Raw genomic sequence first — 22,993 nt, forward strand, 5'->3', positions numbered from 1 at the left:
AATATTTTATTGCTTTATGAAATGTTGCATGAATTCAACTGTAAAAACCTTCATACTGTTTGAAGTTCACAGAAATGCCTGTTTGAAGTCAACACTCGGTTGGTTGGGAACAGCTTGACATGACCATGATTGTCCGCACATAACTTACATCAAACAATACAAACATAAACTCTTTGGCGTCTCTCTTAAAGCACTATAATATCTAAAACAACAAATACAGACATCTGTATAAAATATATAATAACAGTAAATAATATTAATAATAATAACAATAATAATAATAATAATGATAATAATTAACCTGTGTGTTAGTTTGAAACTAACAGCAAACACAAAACCAACATGATGCAGTTTTCAACATTCATCCTACAGTGGTGACCAAACCAGCAGAATCACCACGTCAGGAAACACACTCGCATACTGTAATCACACATGCAAACAGACTCTGAGAAGGAAAAAGTCAATAAAATAAAAATAAAAAAAAGATGATGAAATCAACACCATGACGCTACACCCTCCCAATATTACAAACAACACCAGGTCTGTGTCAGTTTGGCAACAACATACCAAATATATTATGTATCTCGACTGTTCACACCCTTCCAAAGCCTTTGTTGAACCAGCTACTCGGGCTGAATGAGTGTGGACAGCAAGAGCGTATTTAAAATCAGCAGTGTTTCATGAGTTATCAGCTTAAATTATTGAGCAAAGGAAAGTCTGCAAGAACAGATAACACCCATGTGATGGGAATGAGGGTTTTTTTCAGATTAACATTTTCTGGAGAGGAGGGGGAATGCAGGTCACATAGATTATCTTTTATTGAGTATTTATCTAGAAGAACATGAGGAGGCTTAATATCTGGGGAATGTTGAAACCAGATAAGATAAATAGGTAGCTTCTTAATTCACCAGGGGAGAGATAAAGAGGGAATATACAAGGGGAGCAGCAATAATATATCAATATCAATATATATATTTATATAAATATTCCGGCATACACCTTCTGAGAACATGTTGCCCTATTACAATCCACAATACTGTCCAAGTACCTCAGAAGATTCATCGTTCTCTCCCTCAGCCGGGCAGACTGCCTGCAGCTGCCTTAGCTTACTGAGAGTAAATGTGTCGGAGCACAGCTCTGTCTCTTAAAAGTGAAAACAGTCCTTTTTTTTCGTGCTTTGGCCTCTTTACACAAACATTCTTGCATCCAATATTTTCTTCCATTCACTATGTAAAGACACTCTTCACAGATTCTCAGAATTGCTTTTCACCCCTCATTTAAAATCCACTCCTCAGTCCTTTTTAAATGAAGATCTCCACTGCCTCCGACTCCAGCTCTTCCAGGCCTCTGAAAGGGTTTAATAGCAACTTCTTAGGAGCTGCCTTGTCTGGGGGGAAAAGACAATAAACAATCAGAGAGATGTTTTAAAACAGTGGAAAAAAAATAAATATCCCAGATACAGCTCAGCTATCAGCAAGTAAAGGTTAACAGAGATTTTCCACAGTCAAACAGACCACTCTGGTGAATGTGCTCAGTCAACAGATCCACATTATTTTCTAACCATGCACATTCCACAAGGCCCGCATTATGAACCATGACCTGCACTCATGGTAGCTGATTGGCTGGTAAAGCAGTGGCATGGTTAATCAATGTGGACATGCATGAAGTTGAGGTCCAAAGCTCCTCTCATGGGGGCGAACAGTCCAATTAGTCTAATTGCAGTGTGTGTGTGTGCACATGCAGGTTTACTGATCCTCAGTGGTGCATGTGTCTAAATAATTGATCATTCTGGTTTTATAGTGAGAGCAGTACTTTCACTATACAGTAACACTCATGCATATTTGACAAGAACACTCACCACTGTGGAGCTTAGTTGTGCCGGTGGCCTCTTTGGGGTTGGTTCCCTCCGTGTGCCGCTCTAATGTTCCAGGTTCTGATTGAGCAGAGAACTGACGGTTTGGCAAAGTCTGATCATCGGAAAGACTCTTACCTAAAAGACAACATCGTAAGAAATGTCAGCGTCTTGTTTTACCTCTCATTCATTACGAGGACATTCACAGAAAATCCTCCATTGAATACACAGCAGTGTAGATATTTGAACTAGATCGAAAGGATCGGCTGCTATTGCTATTCTCCTCACCTCTAGTCTTTGTGTTACTCTTGAAGGTGCAGATGGAGGGGGTGGAAGAGGCCGGTCGGAGAGGTGCCCCCGCTATGTTCAGGTGACTTGTTCGGGGATTTTGCTCATCCTTCCGCCCCTGGTCCTGATGCAACCGCTGGTTGAGGATCTTGATCACTGCGTCCTTTTCTAAGATCTGAGCGTAAAGAGCACGGATCCTGAAGCGAAACAGAAAAACGAACCATCAATCGGAGGAGCTCATCGTGACACAAATCTTGATTCTGTAATGATATGTAAGGATAAGGAGAGAGTTCAATCAGCAGTCGGTACCTGTTCTCCATCTCTTGATTCCTGTAGTCAGCAACTGGCAGGTCTTCGTTGAAACTGTTGTTAGAGGAGTGGCAGGGGGAGTGGTTAATGATGGTGGTGTCTCTGCAAAAGGAAACAAAATGGAATTGAGCTTCAAGTCCACTGAAGAAGCATAAGTACAGGTATATATATGCAATGTCCTAGCAAAAATCAAGGCCCAACTTCCTACCTCTGCGCAGCAGCAGTGGCAGCCACCTCCATGGCAAACTGCCTCATGGTGCTTTCCTCCAAGTACTTCTGCTCCCAGCGCACCATGTCGGCCTCAAGTGCTAGGATTCGCTCCTCCCGCTCACGCAGACGCTCTTGGAGGGAGCTCATGGTCACTCCTGGTGGCTGGGTTTGCCTCTGAGGTGGAAAGTGAAGTGAAACAGACATTGGTCAGGGTAAGTGAAACTCCTGTTTTACAGTTCATGCCATAAGACAAAACACTAAATACGGTTGAGAGTTTGGTGGCTTTGTGAGTATACCTGTTGCGCCCTCAGACTCTTCAGCTCCTGCTCAAGTCGTGTCCTCAGCTTCATCTCAAGACTCTCCCTCTTCTCACAGGTGGACTGTAGCTGAGCCAAAGCACTCTGAAGCCTCTCCACCTTCTCCACATATGCTCTCTTCCTCCTCAACTCCTCCTCAAGCTGACGGCCTCGTCCTCGAGCCGCCTCCAAGGCCTCATCAAGTCGCTTGGCCCTGAGGCTCTGCTCCTCCGCCGTGGTTCGCAAGCGCTGCAGCTCTCGCTCTACGCGCTCCCGCTCGAAGTTCTGCTCCTCATCTGACACAGCAAAATAAAGACGGCCAGGTTAATTTCAGGTTTGATTCATTTCTGCATCAAATTTAAGACCGGAGCTTACAGACGCTGCAGGCCGTGCAAAAGCAATAATGACAAAAGCACTTTACAAATTGTCCCTCCTGAGTCTAACTCCAGTAATAAGTAACAGAGTAGCTACACGGTGGCCAGTGCTTTTCATTTAGCGAAACACTTGTGGAATGCTGAGCAGAGGAAGGGGGAAAAAGCTGCCCTATCCCTTTGACCCACATAGCAGAGCATTCCTCATCAAGGCCGTACAAACACCATTACTCTGCTTGAGTCCAGTTCTTCAACATGCAGCATAAATCAAACTAACAACAGGTGGGGGGGGGGACCTTATTTATACCACTTCCACTGGTGCTCTGTGATTTAGAGCCAGTTCACATCCCTTTGTAGAGGTGTGTGTGTGTGAGAAAGAGAGAAAGCGCAAGAGAGAAAGAAGGGAGAGAATGTGTGGATCAAATTCCCTATTATAAAGCCTTCTTACCAAATAAGCTGAGGTTATGCAAGTGGAATTCCTACACAAAGGAAGACTTAAGCTTCAAAAAGGGCACCCTACTATATCACAATCCAGTTCAATCACGCATGTTGACTATAAAGGAGGATGGAACGGCATTGGAATGGAAATCTAGCCATCTTCACTGATAAACTTACTTTGTTCAAGGAGTTTGGCCATGATGTGCTGATTATGGTCGGCTGCTTGAACTTCTTTTGCAACATGCGTCCTGGCATTTTCCAGGTTTTCTGAAAAAGCAACAAAACAATGTGCATGTTGGAACCTGGTATTACATGGTTGTATTATTAGTATCATACTCTATTGTTATAAAGACTTTATACGGATTTACTGTGAGGATTTTGTGGCTATACCTCTGAGGTCTCTGTTGAAATCCTGCAGCCTCCTGATCTCAGACACCAGCCGCCTCCTCAGTGTCTGCTCGAGGTTCTCTCTCTTACTGCTGCCCTGCATCAGTGTCTCATAGGCCTCTGAAATTCGCTGGATCTCCTGCTCCAGCTGAGATCAGAAAGAGAAAGGAGGAGGGTAGAAGGGACAGAGGAAAAGGAATGAATAAAGGAAAAGAGTAGGTAGAGAAAAACATTTTTTTGGTTAGCCTACTTCACATGTCAGGGAGGAGCTGGAATGTTGATTCATGTTGTTACAGTACATAAATATACAGTATATATGGGTACATTCATGACTGTGTGTATACAGTATGTTCTGTGTGTGTGTGTGGTATAATACTGAGAAGGAATTCAAGCATGCACCACTCCCTGTGAGACTGATTTATATCTACATTCCTGAGGGCTGATAGCTCTAGTTCCAGGTGTGTGAGCGCACAAGAGCGCGCACAACACACATCAAGGTTAAAATGCACACAACCACACACGCACATGCACATGCACACAAGTCCGGGAAGGTTGCCAGCAGAGGGAAGGTGTGCATGCCTGTGCCTGGGTTGTGGAAATGGCAAAGAGACACCCACCATTACAGCAGTCACACAGGCATGTTTACTCTGGGCTGCGGCCTGACGGAGAAAACTTTCCAACCCCAGCAATTATCATTCCTTTAGGCTGAGACAAGGCAATGGCCATGTGACATAACTCAGCAGAGAGCAGAGTGGATTTTTTTTAATTTTTTTTTTTTTAAATCTGGCGTCCGATGTCTCTAAAACCATTTCCACCATGTTGAACAAGAAAAACTGTTTAGGGCCTGTTTGGCTGGACATAACTGGGGTGGTGGTGGGCGGGAAAACAAAAGAGAACTTTCACTTTTTACGCAAAAGTTCTTCACCTGCCACGGACCCTCAACGCCCCTTCAGCTGTGCACCATTCAAAACCCCATCAACAACTGCAGAGCAAGCTCTAGAAAATCTATGGCCTCCCTGGAACTAAAGTACACATGCACGCACGCACTCTCTCTGGCCTCCACTAGGTCAGCGACACAATGAAAGGAGTGTGTAAACACAGTAGCAGGCGGTGACCTCTTGTTTGTGCCCCTGTGGTACTAAGGTAGCAGCTGCTGAGCTCATCTGGTCAGTACAGATGAGGGCGTGTGCCTGGAGTTGGATGTCAGTGAGACAGCTGTCCACTGGGGTTGTGTTTCAGGGACAGGTGGCTGTGATGGAGGATGTGTCGGACTATTTGGCAATTCAATAACTTTCCATCTCAATTCAGTTTTTGACATTTTTAAGCTGCCATTGGCATCTTTCAGTCCTACATTTGAAAGAAATATGTGGGTTTTTTGAGTATTCTTCCTGATAGATTTGTCAGCTGTGTTGAAATAATATTTTACCTTCTCAATACGGCCACTTTTCTCCTTGTGTGCCTCCAGCTCTTGCCTCAACCTCTCATTCTCCATCAGCAGCAGTTCCACCTGGTTGGGCTCCTCCAAACCAGCAGGTGGCAGGCTGGAGAACGTGTAGCAGGAGACTTCAGCCGGCTGGCCTGACTGTACATACCTATATGAGAGGAACATTATTAAGTTAAAAGCAGGCTCATATATATATTATGTGAATTAGCTGAACTCGCTAAAGGGAAAGGCATCCGAAATACCTCTCTATTCCTGTCTATTGCCAGGCAGACATACTGACTCCAGTGACTCTAAAGAATGTTAACGTCTATATGAGGAACATACTTTTATAGAAGAATCCAAGGTAACACAAGCATGTGAAACTATCCAGCGATAGTATGCCAAGCATTACAGACACCTACAGGGCTGGACTCGTTCTCCTGTTAAGTATTTCAAGAAGGAAATTGCTACACAAGGTACGGTGTGACTCACACTGATAAGTATGTGTTAAAGCATGTGAACCACAATGACGCGCTGTGGGAGATAATTATGATGCAGTCTCTTGTACAAAAACACAACAGCATATTGTATGACGTAATGCAAGTAAATATGTCCTCTGTGTACCTGTGCTGCTGTGCCTGCACTGGCTCCTGGACCTGGTGAGGGATAAATCCTTGACCCTGAACAGGGACTGAGTAATCTGGAGGGGGGCTATGTTTGCCCAAACTCAGCCCTGTGCTCTGGTGGGTTGGTGGGCTGTAGTAAGGCAGCTCGGGGTAACTGTGCGAGGCGCTGTTTAGTGTCTCTGCTTTAAAGGCTGCATCGTTCCTCTCCAGAGATATCTGCATACGATGCTCACTGAGCGACCGCACATGGCTGCACTTGGGCTCCACCATATCTCCCTCCTCGTGGAAGACCCCCTCATGAAGGAGCTTCCCTTCGTGGAGTTGCCTGATTGGGCCCGTGGAGGTCCAGTGAGAGGCAAGATACTGAGATTGCGCTTTGGCCTCCTCATACGTTGGCAGCTCCTCTCCGTGCAGCTGGTAGAGCTGATAACCACTTTCTGAGTGGTGGTAGTCTCCCTGGTGCTCCTGGCCCTGAGGCTCCTGCCTCGCAGAGAGCTGGGGGAACATAGGGTCCTCCTGGTTGAGACTCTCCAGAGAGGATCGTGGACTCCTGCCCATGTCTCCTCCACTGCTGGGTCCACTGTTGCTCCCACTGCCTCCACGCAGAGCCTGCTGCTGGATGGCTAACAAGGTACGGGTGTCCGTGGGGTTTCCATAGCGTAGCTGCTCCTGGATGAGTCGGTGCAGGACCGTGCCAGACGGCTCTTCGGTGGACGTCATGTTGTTTTGTGTTATTACTCTCTCTTTAGATCTGCTGAGCACTTTCCGAAGCGTTAAAATTAATCAGCTGTGAACCTGAAACAGGATGAGAAAATAGAGTTGAATCAGTCTTGAGGCAAATGTGACAAAAGTGCAAAAGTATCAGGGCCCCACCAGCTTTGTTGACAACATGTGTAAGTATGTATGTTCAAGCACGTCTTTAATACAGAGAGCCAGGTCATGCTACTGATCAAGTGTAAGGGTAGTTCTCACTAAATACTTGAGATTTTAACTTGTAGAAACTGTTTTGTTCTTTCTTTCTGAAGATTGTGTTGTTGTTTTAAAACAGCAAAGATGTATTTTCTGGACTGTGGTCATCATAGCAGTGCTAAAACAACAAATCGAATGCACAGTGTAGTTAAATACATGACTATGAGTATAACACATGAGGCTCATAATAAAACCCCACACAGAGGAAAGCCTATGAAGAATGTAAACCATGACATTAGACTCTAATACCATACAAACACTTTTGCTTTTAAGTAAAATTAGATGCAGATCAGAATCAGATTGGAACAGTAGTCCACACACACAATACAATACATACAGTAAAAAAGAAACATAAACGCATGTACATAGACACTAGTGTCAACAATAGTAACATATGGAAAAGTCAAGGTTCATCACATCATAGTGAAGCACTGAGTGTGTTGTACAAAACAGCGACAACACAGAGATGTGGACACATCCTCCACAGCAGGCACACACACAAAAATGCATGCGCCAAAAATTCCAGTCTCACGGGGGAGCAAACGCGTACAAAAACCGCACCGTAAAATAACTTCATCTTTATTCTAACAACAATAACAACAACAACAACAACAAACACGTTGTCTAAAGTTTAAATGCTACTGGTTGTGATTTGTTTGTGTTTAGAGCTCGGTTTGCAAAAGAAAAGAAAAACAAGGAAAAGTCGCTTGTCTTACCAGCTCACGCTCTCATCATAACATCAACCTTTCTCTCGATCTCGATGTGTGGAAAACCCAGTAAGTACATTCACAGTAAAATCCACTTTTGTTCTGTTTTCAAACGAGTCTCATCGTCCTCATCCACGGACGGAACACGCTGCGCTGCTGCTTCCTCTGTTGCTGTGAAATGATTGTGGAGAGAGAGCGAGCGAGGGAGAGAGAGAGAGAGAGGGAGGGAGGGAGGGAGAGCGCAGGCGGCGATAATAAGTAACCGAGGAGGGACTGAGGTCGGAATGCCAGGAATGTAAAACGCGAGGTCCCTCGGGGATCAAAAGCGTAAAACCACACGGGAGGGAAAGAAAGAGGGAGAAAGGGAGGGAGGGAGGGCTGCTGTGCGCCCGATCATTACCAATAAGGAGGTAAAGAGAAGTGTAGTATGTGAGGGAACAGCGTTTGTTTTGGAATAAATGCAGAGAAAATGCGACAGATTTTCTCATTCTCCCTCCTCCGTCTCCTGCTGCTATTTCCCCCGTGTTATTTATGTGAAATCAACGATGCTACAATACTCGATTGATCACGTCATGATGCGTTTATCTTTAAAAATACAAGTTGTACACCATCGTCTTTAGAGTTTGACCTGTTTTTTTTGTCAAGCCCACATTTTCTTACATAAAAAGTGAAATATGTGTAATCTGTCCAGTATATACTCCATAAAGTGAATTTCAATTTAAACAGTGTTATTAAAATTGAGTAAAAGTATCTTTGTTATAATATTACTTAAGTGAACGTCTTAAAGTGTATGTCATTTACTGTATCAAAAACCATTTGTTTCCTATAAAATGGACTTACGTTTTAGAAGTAAAAGTGTTAAAAAAGTAAGAAGTAAGATTTATATAAATACAGACCATTACCAACTCTTCTTCTTCTTCTGATTTGATTTGGTAGTAATGAGTAAAGATAGTTAAAGGAAATGTAGTGGAGTAAAAGTTGCTAGAAATATAAATAACATATAAGTACATATGTGTGAATTTTGTACTACTGAATTTCAAGTTATGTATAACCTCTATTTATCTATCTGTACTGTATTTTGTGTGGTTTTTTTATGGCAATATTCACATATACACTTATGATTATCTGTCTTTTGTTGTTGCTGATAAGACAGGAATTCTTATCATTGGTACCATAGTATGCAGCTGTTCAATGTGCCAAAAAGCAATAAAAAGAGTTGATAATAAACTGAAACTGAAGTCGTAGAGTAAAAAGTAATGTACAGTACCAAAATAAACAAAAAAAACATTTTCTTTTACAGTTAGATCAATAAGATCTATAGCTTTTTTGTAAATGAAGCAATTAATGCCACTCGGTCAAAAGTTACAATCTCCAAGACTAATATTTAATTCTTACACAGATTGAGTGGACCTCAGGACCACTGAGTCCGTGTAATATAGTTATAAATTCATTTGAAATGCTGTAAGTTCTCATTAGAGTCGGAGAAAGAAGAGCTCTGCTCTCAGTATTTACAAATCCAGCCCCCTGGCATTCACCTCAGGTCAGAATGGGTAAATACAACTTGTCTAAGTTGTTCGCTCTCTGTCTGTGTCTGTGTGTGTGTGTCCTTCTCTGTGGTGCATGTGGCAGCTGTCCCCTGGAATCTGAGGTCTGTGCTTGTCCCATTACTGCAAACACAGTGGCTCTTTGTACCCATCATCACACTCCATGGTGCAGACCAGTGCCTGGAGAATGCCACACATGGGCATGCCCTCCTACTGATATACAAGTGCAAATCTCAAACATGCAAGGCAAGTCCTCCTCCTTAGACGAGGTTAGACTCAGAATCACCACATAGACAGATGAACATTAATCCTTTATATCTATCTATCTATCTATCTATATATAGATAGATATATATACATACATGTGTATATATATATATGTCCAGCTTTGTTTCCTTGAAATATAAATTCTCCAGGAGAGAAATCAAATCTCACTCAGACCAAACCACTGCTATACTGAGGACGTCAGACATGGAGGTGTTTCAGATATGGTCCAGATGCACCTTCAATAAAATTAAGTTAACACACCTATAGTACCAAAATGTGCTCCTGAAAAAATAAGCTATAAAAATGGTACAGTTTTTATTTTATTATGTTTTAAAAGAACATCAGTCCTTACATACATTTTATGGTCTAAAAAAACATTATTTTTGGTTTCATCATTGCAACCTGGTTTATGTGAAATGTTTCATATTTAATAAAATACTCACCTTAACTCACCTAGAGTAAGTGTGCTCATAAACGAAAGTGAAGTATGAAATTGCCAAGTTTTCGTTTTTGCCAAGTTTTTGTCATGATGCGTCAAAAACTAGCGATTTGAACGGGTTTCAATGGTGTTAGTGTGAGTGTTTTAGTTAACACTGTTTGCAATAGACTTAATAGAATAGAAAAAAAAATACACAAACAAAAATTGAGAACACATAAAATATTCTAGAAATGAAAAGCCAAAAACACAAAACATGTGTCCAGGTGTGTTTAAGGGTAAATCCAAAGTTTCTCTCCTAAACAAAAAGAGTACAACAAATACATCAAACTCCAACAGAATCAATGAACAAATGCAGCCGGAACATGACGGGTCACAAGAATTGATCGCTTTACAGTATGTGGCCTCTAGCTTCTAAACTGATTTTCTCATTAGACCCAAAAATCTATAGGCCTGATGAGATGGTATTGATGGTCACGTCATCTCTCTGGCTCGTACACCCTCCTTAATTAAACACACACGCGCACGCACATTCTCGTCATGTTTCACATGCTGCATATTCTTAAACTGTGTCTTTTTAAAATGCATGCAGACACTGCGTCTCTGTGGGCGGCACCCACACGGAGGCGACCGGTCAGCTAAGTGGAACATATTTTCACCCCCCCACTCACGTTCACACTGTGAAGCAGCACAGCCTCTACCTTTTTAAAAGTATGGCCATGTCATTTAACACCACCTTACAACTTCCTCTATACTCCCACTCTGTATGTGTGTCAGCATGCATGTGTTTGTGTGTCGGTGGACAACGCCTCGAGCTATTGTATCACACTTCCTGTGAACTTCCAGAGGAATGCGAGGTTGACCCTTTGAAAATTATGGATGCTTCCAAAGAGTCATTACGGGAGATGAACATCTGAAAATGGTGTGCCATAAAAATTCCTCAGAGTCTGTCTGTAGGTGCTGAAACCCCAAAGTAGGAAAAACTTACTAAGAGTGGCAGCGAGGAATACTTGAGGACAACACAGTAAAACTCATATTGCTTTTGAGGTTTTGGCGGAAACATGAGCACAAATGAGGCAACAGTGAGAGTACGCAAACTACCAGTTACACAATTGGAAACAGTCTGACTCTAAATTTACTCATCTGAGCAGTATGTTAACATTGATGTAAAAGAGGCAGACAATGTGTGTGTGTGCGGTGAACTACCATTTCTGTGAATGGATCATTTCAATTTTATACAACTTTGAATGATTTTAAACTGTAGACCATGATACACAAAAGTGAAAAAAATAAAAAAAGTACCCTCACTCTCAAAATAAATATCCTGGTTGCAGTTATTCCAGTTAAGTTCCACTTACACAAATATTAGTTAACAAATTACCATTAAAGGAAACTTAAACAGAGGTAGAACATATTCACGGGGTGACTGCAAGTTCACGGCCATTCACATGCTTTTTAACAATATGGACAAAGTTGAAAGCCTGTTTCAGGTTACTGAATACTACAATACACCATCAGCTTCAGGGCAGTCAACCATTACTTTGGTCTCAGTGACTGATGTCTTCTTTTTTCTCCATCTTCTTTGAGTGTTTTATGGCAGTTTGCACATGCGTAATGTTGCATGAGGCGGTCCACAAGGGACATTTTGGCAGGAGGACGGTGTCCATTCTAAGAGTGCGGTGAAGAGGAGAGTTGCTGGATTCAAACGTGGCATAGAGATTGGAAAATGACCAACGACGAGCAATGTCAGTGCACAGGAAGCTATTAACGCAGCCTAAATAGATTCCCTGTGCTCGATGACCAGCAGTTTAAAGCGGATATATTTAAAATATGTACAACGGTGACCTTTTTATTTTCTGTCACTCCATGGCAACACTTGTATCGCTACATCATGATATGGATTTAGAAAGTAATAAATCACCTGAATCATCTGACAGCTACTTAACAGACATTATCACAATCTATTTTTGACTTTGTGAAACATTAGTGGTTGTGGCTCATAAATCAGACCACATCATATTTCATAGTTTAGAAGTGATTATACAAGGAGATGTGTGATGTCTTGTTAAACTGAAGACAAAACAACATATGTGGTGTTCTTTTTCCTATCTGTTTTCATTTCCTTGTGCAAGTTTGTCTCTCGAGATAACTTCAGTGGTCACATCCATCTTGACTCTGAGATAAAGGGATTTGATGCGACAGGAAGCGTGCTGGACTATGTGGGAAAAGAATGAGACAGAATGGGAGACAGGGTCATGTGATACGGCAGGATTGGGGAGGAATGTAACTGATAGTGTTGGAAGGAGTGAGATAGATTCCTCTCCTTGGCTCTCACATCCAGGAATGGCTTCCTCGTTCACACAATACACAATAGAAGAGGACAAGGTGCGCTGTCTCAAGTGGTGTCCTGTTCTCAGGGAAACACTCACGACAAGCTTCCCATGTATTCACATTTCACAACAATTTAACTTGTGATTTTTGTTGAGGCAAGCAAGTGCTAACTTAATTCCTCCCTGACACCTGTTCACAGTAAAATCATAAAGAGTAAAAAGGGTACCTGTCATTTCGTTTGAAGTGAAGTGAGTTGAAGCATCTCATCTGCATGTCGCAGCAAGCGCGAGCTGAACTCAAGGGAATTTCCGAATGTTCGTGGCAAACAGACGTGAGTCACAAGAGGATGAATATGTCGAGTGTGCAATGATAACAAAACAGATGTGGAACGCAGATGTAGCTGGGAAACTGGGTTTTGTTGCGCTGTCTTCGGAAAGTGATCGATGGGAAGGGAAAGTGTTTATTTTCATTCTGACAATGATCACAGTCATGTCTATACAGTAAATACAGAAACTAAAGACAGTTTGCTTTGTTTTTAAGAATGGAGACAGGAGAGAACTAAACCGTATGTTCATACCTGCCTAAGAAATTGATATCAATATTAACATAAAAAGTAACTTTTCAATTATTTTAAATTGTTCATTGATCAATTGTTCAACTATTAATTTAAGTTGACTCTGCTGTGTGGACGTTGGTGTCGCCACTGTTTATAAGTGAAAAGAAGCCTGAAGGATTTAAAAAATAAAGGCGGCGATGTTATCCCTTTCGCTGAACGCTACGTTACTATCATTGTCATTATTGACCGTGTGTTGACAGCTTTGGAACCAGCTCTACGTTCAACAATACAACATACTTTTGTCAATAGCAATTAAAAGTCACGCTCCCTACAAAGGGAGGTGTAAGCAAGTTAATTAGAGCATGACAGATACAGCCCGGATTTTTTCAACCTGTCCTGTGACACATTTCCTCTTAGATGATCAAAATAAAGACTGTCGATTAGTGATCTAGCCATAGAACGTTTATAAAAAGTGAACATAGTCTTCTGTTTGCCATTTAAGGACAACTTGAAAATAAGGGTTTATCGATTAGCCACTGGTGCCGCACAGCAGAATCATGGCTAGGACTGTTGCCTTGCAGCAAAAAGACCCGGGACTGTGACGCCGTCCGACCAAAGGCCTTTCTGCATGGAGTTTGCATGTTCACCCCGTGTGTATGTGGGTTTTCTCTGGGCACTCTGATTCCCTCCCACTGTCCAAAACATGCAGAGGTTAAATGGACACTCTAAAATGAGTGTAGGTGTGAATGTGAGAGTGAATGGTCGTTTGTCTCTCTGTGTTAGCGGGGATTGGCTCCAGTGGCCCCGCGACCCTCATGTGGAGGATAAAGCGGTAGACGATGACTGAATGAATGAATGAATAAATGAATGAACAGCGTTCCTGAAGAGGTAATGGTCTCAATCACCAGTTTTATTATACTATCATAAAAATATCTAAAAATAGAGTATGTAAATTTTGTAATATTTGGTTCTCATTTAGAGGAAAATAGATACAAGTTCACACAGGTGTGACTGACAGCTGCTATCCTCCCGCTGGTGCCTGGTTGCAGGTGATGTCTAAAAACTTCCGATTGCAAAACCTCAACATGACGCTGGCTTCAGTGCCAATTTTGAGGATTCAAAATGGAAGTTCATGTTCTTATGGGCGGTGTCACTACCAACTGCCATTTGGATCTCTCCAGCTGTGTGAACAAGTAATGAGTAATAGCATTAGATTAACAGGAATTCTGTGCGTTTGGCAATAAAACAATTACTCTTCCACACATGAGATTAACATGTTGATGTCGCTATGGCAACTTTGCTGTTTCCTCTTGTCTCACAACACTGAATACTTGGCCTGTGCTCTCAGACATATTACTCATACAGTGCTGAGGGCAAATAGCTGAGTGTCACTGTTCCTCTTAAGGTTTTTTTTCACTTCCGCACTTCTCCTAAATTGAGCGACACGTCATGTGTCAGGGCAGAAAACAAGTCCTAAAGTTGTACAACATAAACTACCAGCCACAATCTGCTAAATGATGTGTGGACGCTCAGCACCGGGACTAATGTTTTACTTCTTTAGTGGGCCTGATAACTAATACGCTACAATTACTCTACTTGGAGAAGAAAAACTGGTATTTTGTATCACATGCCTTTCTCACCATCTTCAACAAGAACCTGAAGCAAACTGAACATTCTCACTCTGAGGTCTAGCTCATGGGGCTCTTTATAGATACCAATCCAAGCAGCCCTTAAGAGGTGTGAAAACATTTTTGCAATGTTCTGCCCCGCAGACAACATGCCTCTCCAAGATGAATGACACAGCAACAAGCCGTGTCACCCTGTCCTAAAACAGTCTTCCACCCCAGCAGCCCACTGGCATCCTGGGAGGTCACCAGAATGCCAGTCATTTGGGCCCCAGCATGAGTGCCCCCAGCAAATAGCTGCACTCGTCTGCTGCTGAGGCTGCACATAGCATGTGATTTGATGGCTGGCTCTGGCCAACGGCACCATGGAAAGAGAGAGGGAGGAGGTTCTGTGTCTGTGCACAAGCTCAACAGCTCTGAAAATGTACCAGGGACTTTCCATGCTTCAGATGCAATGAGGTGAGTGGAGAGCGTGGAGGTGAGGGGACCGGGTGAACATGCAGGTAAAGTTAGGTGATGCATGATCATGTAGTAAAGCTGGAGAGGGTGTGAAAGTAGTCTGTTATGACACCAGGCCCTTTTCATCTCTTTTCATTTTGTGCAGATTCAGCTAGATCCTTCTTCTTGTCCCGGTGTTGCACTTCATATAGAGTCATATTACATTACTTTCTTTAACCATGACCACAGCAGCGCCGTACACACAGGACAAACAGGTTTACACTCCCGTCTGCCTCCAACCTGTCTTGAAAGCCCCTGGTGTCAGGGTCCTCCGTATTTAGGCAATTTCTTTTATTTGCTCACTAGAATTTGACAACAAGTGACTTCATGAGCCACCGAGCAACAGAGGGACAGGAGAGAGCCGGTGAGACGTGACAAACACCACGTATCGCAATGAAGTCTGGGATTTGTTCAACCCTGGTCAGTTCTGATAGATGTGAAATTGTATCTTTCAAATGTATGTCAATGGTAAAGAACGTAATAACAAACCAGTTAATCCAGCAATGGTGACACAAATACTGACTTTGTCCCTCCAAACTAATTTGCTTTTTTGCATTCTTCATCCACTTATCTGGGTCAGGGCCACGAGGGCAGCAGTCTGAGAAGAGAAGCCTCTCTTCAGCCACTTATATTGTGTAATAATATCATTTGTATTGTTGCAACATATTTCACACTGAGCAAGATCTGTCAATTCACTGGATATGAAATGAACCAGAAGTGCCTTGATTTGATATGTGCACGTGGGGCATAGTTATTTTTTCGTATTATTTTGTACATCAGATATTTGAGAAGGGTTTTATTTTTTCAAAGCGCCTCGTTTGGCAGCATGTTTTCCTGCTTGGCTTGCGATATGTCCATTGTGCAAATCAAACGATTTCTAAAAAAGTCACAAGCAAAACATTCCATTATCTTAGGAGATGATTTCCAACTTTGGTGTTACTACCAGTAACTGCTGATGATTCAGCTGTAAAATATGCTAATGGTTGCAACTCAAGGCCTGCTCTGACACACACACAAAGGCAGTATTGTGTGGAGGAGAAGAAGGTCATTGTCTTATTTTACACAGACTGTCTATTTTTGAGGACGAGACTATTTATTCTATTTTGGGGAAACTTCAAATGGACAATTGTACAAACTGAGGGGAACTATTTCAATCACTTCATTTGAATCACATCGCAAAGTTGATGAAAAGACACTTTGTTCACTGACCCTGAAAAATAAAGCTGTTGGTAGATCAGATGTGTCTGCCCTGTACAGTTCGTATTCCTGGAAAATGGGCCAAATCAATGTTGACGGGACAATATCATTACATATCTCTCGGTTATCACCCTTTCCCCAGTGCCTGCCACTGATCTGTGTAATCACTTGACCAAACAAATTCTCTCGACCCAAATTAAATCTTTAATCTCTGTTCTGATGTGGTGAAAATGTCGAGATACATTAACTGGACTTGATTTTTCTCTTGAAGATGTTTCACCTCTCATCCAATAGACTTGCTTTCTTCAGAACAGTTGCTTACGACTCCATGTGTTTTGGATAACGTTGACCTCGATGAATGAGAATCTGCAAAGACAGTTAAACCAAAAATAAAACCGATTGTCTGTAACAACTGTTTATCTTTCATAAATGACACTTGAAAAGACTTTGTTTGGCCTCATATCTGCTGCCGTTTTTGAAATGCCCAGCAGAGTTCTCACAGCTAGCGTCAGTTACATTAACCAGACGTGTGAAGGATAAACCCTGACATTATCGGTGTTATAAATGTACCACACAATTTCACAAAGGGAGTTTTGAACATCGTTCGCATCACTGCGATGTGAAATCAGATATACGGTATAGTCAGTAAAATTATATAAGAAAGTTTCTATTACTGTCAAATTGTACAAGGTCACTTGGCGCATTAGAATAAGCTGTGAATGTAAAAATGTGTAAATATTTGCCAGTGTCCACAGCCATTTAAAAGCAAGGTGGCTGGACGTGTGATGAGTGTACACGCACAAGCCACCAAATATTTAATCAGCCAATCACATAGAAGCAAATCTTTAAGGCGTGTATGTAAACAACCTGGTTGAGACAACCTGCTGAAGTTCATACCCAGCATCATGGGGTAAAAGGTGTTTTAAATCACTTTCAACGTGGCATGGTTGTTAGTGCCAGACAGGCTGGGATGAGTATTTTAGAAACTGCTATTTTCACACACAAGCATCTCTAGGGTTTACTTTACAGAGAACGATCCAAAAACAGAAAATATCCAGTTCACTGCAGCTCTCTGGCCAGGAAAAAAACTATTGTTTGCCGACGATAACATGCAACTTGCACCAACAACAAAATAACAACTTGTTACATCCACGGTTTGCAGGAAACCGTCTCTGAACACACAGCACATCGAGCCTTGAAGCAGATGCACACAGGTGTCCTTTGTACCTAATAAAGTGGCCAGCAAGTGATTGTCCAATTTTTAGCTCTGATTTGGTCTCTGTCTGTTTATGAGAGCTACTGTGCACGCTGATTTAAAAAATAAAAATTGACTGAAATCTACTGGCTGTAACTGTGTCACATCTGTGCTGTTCACAGTGCGCGGTGGAATGCTCAACATCTGCCTTCACCCCCACACTCATATAATTCCTGCTCGGGACAGGGCGGTGATCACAGGAGACGCCATTAGCGCTGCTGTCCCAAAGCAAGAATGCAAACATCCCAGCAGCTCTTCCAAGAATCCCCAGTTGAGGACTTTTCTGGAATGTCCTAATGAGACTTCACCGCTGTGTTTACAGTTTCAGACGAATGGCAACCCTGCAATCTGCATTGCCAGTGTATCATTATCTGGCCTCTTCAGGGGACACACAGAGGCGCAGTGAGAGTTAGACTTTGTTTTTTTTGTTTTTTAACTCCCTGACCAGTAGTTTAGATATTTGTCTTTAGACCGTTTAACTCTAAACAGCAAGTGTATGTGACATAGAGACTACGACATCACAGACGGTGGCTTCATGGGTTTTAATAAAGTGCCGTAAAACACTTCAAATTATGGTAATGTCCAGACTAATTGCTAGATGCTGGGGGAGCCGCTGTCTTGTCAGATTAAGATCATTGTGTTGCATTTTCTCAAGGGTGTTGGGTTGAAGCTGCGGGAGACAGTCCGAAGCAGTGACCATAGTTTTTAACTGGAGCCTGCTACGAGGTTACAAAAGTGTCATGAGTGTGGCGTGTGTATGTGCGTGTGTGCATGTGTCTGTTCGTGCCCAGCTAACAGCATGTCCTGATCTACTTCACTGAGATCAAAAACACAAATATATGATTTCAGACTTGAGTGACCTCCTCATACGTCTCTTATGTAACACAGGAATGTTACATTGGACTGTCTCACTGAATCAACACACACACACACAGTGTAATAGAGGTCATAGTCAGAGGTGGAGTCGCATTACTGTTATTGAGTAGGTTTTTTGTGTACTTTTTTTTAAAATGTGTAATTTTACTTTTACTTAAGTAGGTTACATTTTAAATCACATCTGTTACTGAGTAAAAAAAATGTGAATTACAGCCAGTATTGAATGATGAGGACAGGTGCTTTTTAGACTAGTACTTGTAATATGCTAATATTTGATCAAAATAGTGGTACTTTTGCTTGAGTAGAATGTTTCAGTATTTACATACAGAACTTCTGGCTCCAATCCATCAAATTTAATGACAAGTAAACATTAGCAGTAATAATAGCAAAAAACCTTTGATCATATGTTTTGTCAATCTAACGTAAAGTTATGTACAGTATGTATGTATGTATGTATGATGGCAGTCTGGAAAGAAACCTGTACAGCTGATAGAAAAATGTAGGGGTAGTGCAGAGTTTCCCATCTGACTGTAAAGACAAGTGATGATTACATGCTAAAGTAAAGTACAAGTCCCTCATAATTGTACTTAAGCACAGTAGTTGAGTAAATAGTGTGTGCTTTGCATTACTGCTGACTACCTGTATTATAATAACATATATGGACACAAGTATTACGGAGTTGGTCCCACTTCTGCTGCTATGACAGCGTCCACTATTCTTGGAGGGCTTTCTATAAGGTTTTAGTTTTAGGTTTTAGAGTGTTTCTATGGCCAATTCATTCTGTCCTCAGGGACCCCTGCCCTGCATGTAGCAGGTGTGTTGGAGCAGGGCAACATCTAAAACATGCAGGGCAGGGGTCCCCGAGGACCAGAATTTGGAAACACTCACTGAATGTAAAGCATTTATGAGGTCAGGCACTGAAGTTGGACAAGAAGCTCTGGCTCGCATTCTCTGTTGCAGTTCATTCCAAAGGTGTTCTATGGGGTTGAGGTCAGGGCTCTGTTCGGGCCAGTCAAGTTCTTGCACACCAAACTTATCAAACCATGTCTTCATAGTCCTCGTTTTGTACACTGGGGCACAGCATTGTAGAGCATAGCATTGTCCAAAATGCCTTGGTATATGCTGAAGCATTAAGAGAAATAAGGGGTGTATCCTAAAGCCTGAAAACCCGCCTATACCATTATCTTCCCTCCACCAAACTTCACAGTTGGCACAATGCAGTCAGGTAGATCATGTTCCACAGCACAGTAGTTGAGTAAATAGTGTGTGCTTTGCATTACTGCTGACTACCTGTATTATAATAACATATATGGACACAAGTATTACGGAGTTGGTCCCACTTCTGCTGCTATGACAGCGTCCACTATTCTTGGAGGGCTTTCTATAAGGTTTTAGTTTTAGGTTTTAGAGTGTTTCTATGGCCAATTCATTCTGTCCTCAGGGACCCCTGCCCTGCATGTAGCAGGTGTGTTGGAGCAGGGCAACATCTAAAACATGCAGGGCAGGGGTCCCCGAGGACCAGAATTTGGAAACACTCACTGAATGTAAAGCATTTATGAGGTCAGGCACTGAAGTTGGACAAGAAGCTCTGGCTCGCATTCTCTGTTGCAGTTCATTCCAAAGGTGTTCTATGGGGTTGAGGTCAGGGCTCTGTTCGGGCCAGTCAAGTTCTTGCACACCAAACTTATCAAACCATGTCTTCATAGTCCTCGTTTTGTACACTGGGGCACAGCATTGTAGAGCATAGCATTGTCCAAAATGCCTTGGTATATGCTGAAGCATTAAGAGAAATAAGGGGTGTATCCTAAAGCCTGAAAACCCGCCTATACCATTATCTTCCCTCCACCAAACTTCACAGTTGGCACAATGCAGTCAGGTAGATCATGTTCCACCGACATCCGTCAAAACCCAGACTCGACCATCTGACTGCCACACAGAGAAGCGTGACCCGTCACTCCGCAGAACACATTTCCACTGCTCCACAGTCCAGTATCAGTGTGCTTTACACCACTCCATTCGACCCTTGGCACAGGACTTGGTGATGTGAGGCTTGCATGCAGCTGCTCGACCATGAAGCTCCTGCTGCACAGATTTTGTGCTTACATCAATGACACAGGAAGCTCGGAAGTCTTGCTATGGAATCAGCAGAGTGTTGGCTTGGACTTTCATGCACCATGCGCCTTAGCAGTCATTGACCCCAATCTGTGACTTTACATGGTCTGCCGCTACGTGGCTGAGTTGCTGTTGCTCCTAAACACTTCCACTTTTTAATAATATCACGTACAGTTGACCATGGTATAGCTAGAAGGGATGTAATTTCATAAACCATCTAAATTGCAATGCTCAAAGTCACTGATCTCTTGAGACTGACCTATTTTATATCACAAATGCTTGGAAATGGTGACTGCAGGGCTAGGTGCTTGATTGTATATACTCATATCTTCCTGTTTCAATTACAGATTGGCTGATGAACAATAATTCTGCATACTTTAAATCATGAATTCGTCAAAAGACCTTTAGTGTCAGTCCTTTAAAAAATCAGACTTTTTGTTGATTTTTGTTGAAATTAAAACAGAAGTTCATCTGCTCATGAGTACATTCAACTTGACTATGCATATTGTTTCAACCCACAAGGTTAAATTATATATTAACTTATGATAATGTCTTGTTCAATCAACTTGTTCTATGTTTCTCAGTCCTCTGTGGATTATTTGCAGCACAGTATATCGATTAAGTAGAGCCCCAGTGAAGGAGTAGGGATGTCATCTTCACCACTTCCATTTCCCTTTTCTTTATTTTCCTTAGTTGTTTTGGCTTCACAACTTACTGACACAAGTTAAATGAATGTTGATCACTTTTGTCACAATAATGGAGTTTAACTTATGAAAACTTAATCACTTGCGTTTTTATGTCCAAAGATCATCACAATAAGAAATGATTTTATATAGGATCACATATAATGGTGTGGAAACTATAAAACTGTCTTTCAGCACCATGTGCTCAGCAGTTAAAACTTTCTGTGCTGGTTCCTCACACCAGGACAATGCAGGGCCTCTGGCAATTTCCTGCCTACAAACAAAAGTCTGAAGAGAGAGAGTCAGGTCTCTTGACTGGAAGTCACCTCTCTCCCAAACTCTTAGACCATCAGTGGCACAGCTGGAAAACAGAGTTGAAAACTGCCCACAGTCATGAAATGCTAAAAAAAATAGAAATGTAGGGAGAGGATGCCCAAAGCGTGGGAATCTCACCTATCATTTTTTTTCCAAGAATTCCAGAAATATGACCAATGGCGTAGTAACAGGATGCATGTAGGGGTTTGAGGAATGTGGCCTTGTGATTGCTCAACTCACACACATACACACACACACACACACACACACACAAAGCTGCATGCGTACATATTGTGTTATATAGTTACTTGTGATTTTTGTTCAATTCTTGCTCATGGAATGAGTACATTACATTTCTACAACATTAGACAACAACACAAAGGTGAGTCCACGCAGGTAAAATCCAAATAATCACAAAACAAATCAAAGCAAATGGAAAACAAAGGGGAAAAGGGTGAGTATTCATACAAACACGAGGAAGGAAACGAATTAGGGTAGGGCAGGTAACGAGGGAGTGATGAAGTGACACGAGGTGAGCGTCCAGACAAAATGTATCAACATAAAACAGGATATTCACAAAAACCAACAAGAACAAAAAGCACAACACCAGTTCCTCCTAATACTAAGTTTTTCTTTCTTTCTGTGTGTCTTTTGATCATCTTAACAAATTCTCATTCAGACTTGTTGGGTGTGTTTCTGATGATGATGATGACGATGATGCTGCTGAGGAAGCAGTGGAGACTCTTAAGTTTTTTTTTAAGAAGCACATTTTTTAAGAATTTGTTTCAAACTTCACTTGACAAGAGAACGGAAAGACAGAAAAACAGGTAGAACGCGATTTCTCCAACTGTTAGTGACACTAGTGACTATTAATGCCTCTATATGAACTACTGTGCTCATGGTTGTAGCGTGTGTAGTCACTTAGAGATGACTCGCTTTGTGTCCAAGGGCTTGTGAGAATAACACTGTGAAATGGCAACCGGCTGGCAGTCAGGAAATATACTGACCGTTGGGAATAATCATTTTTTCCCCCACATTTCCAACAGACATGTTGTATTATTATGCAGACAAACACTGTGTGTTAAAGTTAAAGCTGACCTATTTTGAAAGGAAAGTGGTGATGTTTTATGTCAATAAAATGAGCAATTTTTTAGAAAATGTCATCCAAATACGTCTACTTTTACGCCGCTTACAAAACAGACAAATGCAGTGCAGAAAAACATTCTTCTAGGCTGAGGTAATAAAGGCCTAACACAATATGTTAGTTGAGTGGAAGATCATAGGTTAGCAGTGATGCCTCACAGCAGAAGGTTCTCTGTTCAAGTCCCAAATGAACCAAGACTCTTCTGTGTGAACAACGATGTTCTCGCCATACAGTACAGTATGTGAGTGGGCTTTTCCAGCTTCCTTCAATGTCCAAAG

General features: G+C 42.0%; 1 protein-coding gene across 1 annotated transcript; it reads right to left on the minus strand.

Annotated features, from left to right (window-relative positions):
* Nucleotides 1–916: 916 nt before the first annotated feature.
* On the minus strand, nt 917–8,060 carry LOC122779718 (angiomotin-like 2a). Its single transcript, XM_044042308.1, has 11 exons — nt 7,886–8,060; nt 6,199–6,995; nt 5,578–5,743; nt 4,155–4,299; nt 3,942–4,031; nt 2,956–3,251; nt 2,658–2,833; nt 2,450–2,551; nt 2,141–2,337; nt 1,859–1,990; nt 917–1,387 (listed from the first exon to the last, which is right to left on the minus strand). Exons 2-11 carry the CDS (start codon nt 6,918–6,920, stop codon nt 1,302–1,304), a joined length of 2,112 nt encoding a protein of 703 aa, XP_043898243.1. The 5' UTR covers nt 6,921–6,995; nt 7,886–8,060; the 3' UTR covers nt 917–1,301.
* Nucleotides 8,061–22,993: the final 14,933 nt, after the last annotated feature.

Source organism: Solea senegalensis, linkage group LG1 (genome assembly GCF_019176455.1).
Source record: "Solea senegalensis isolate Sse05_10M linkage group LG1, IFAPA_SoseM_1, whole genome shotgun sequence".
Lineage (NCBI taxonomy): Eukaryota > Metazoa > Chordata > Actinopteri > Pleuronectiformes > Soleidae > Solea > Solea senegalensis.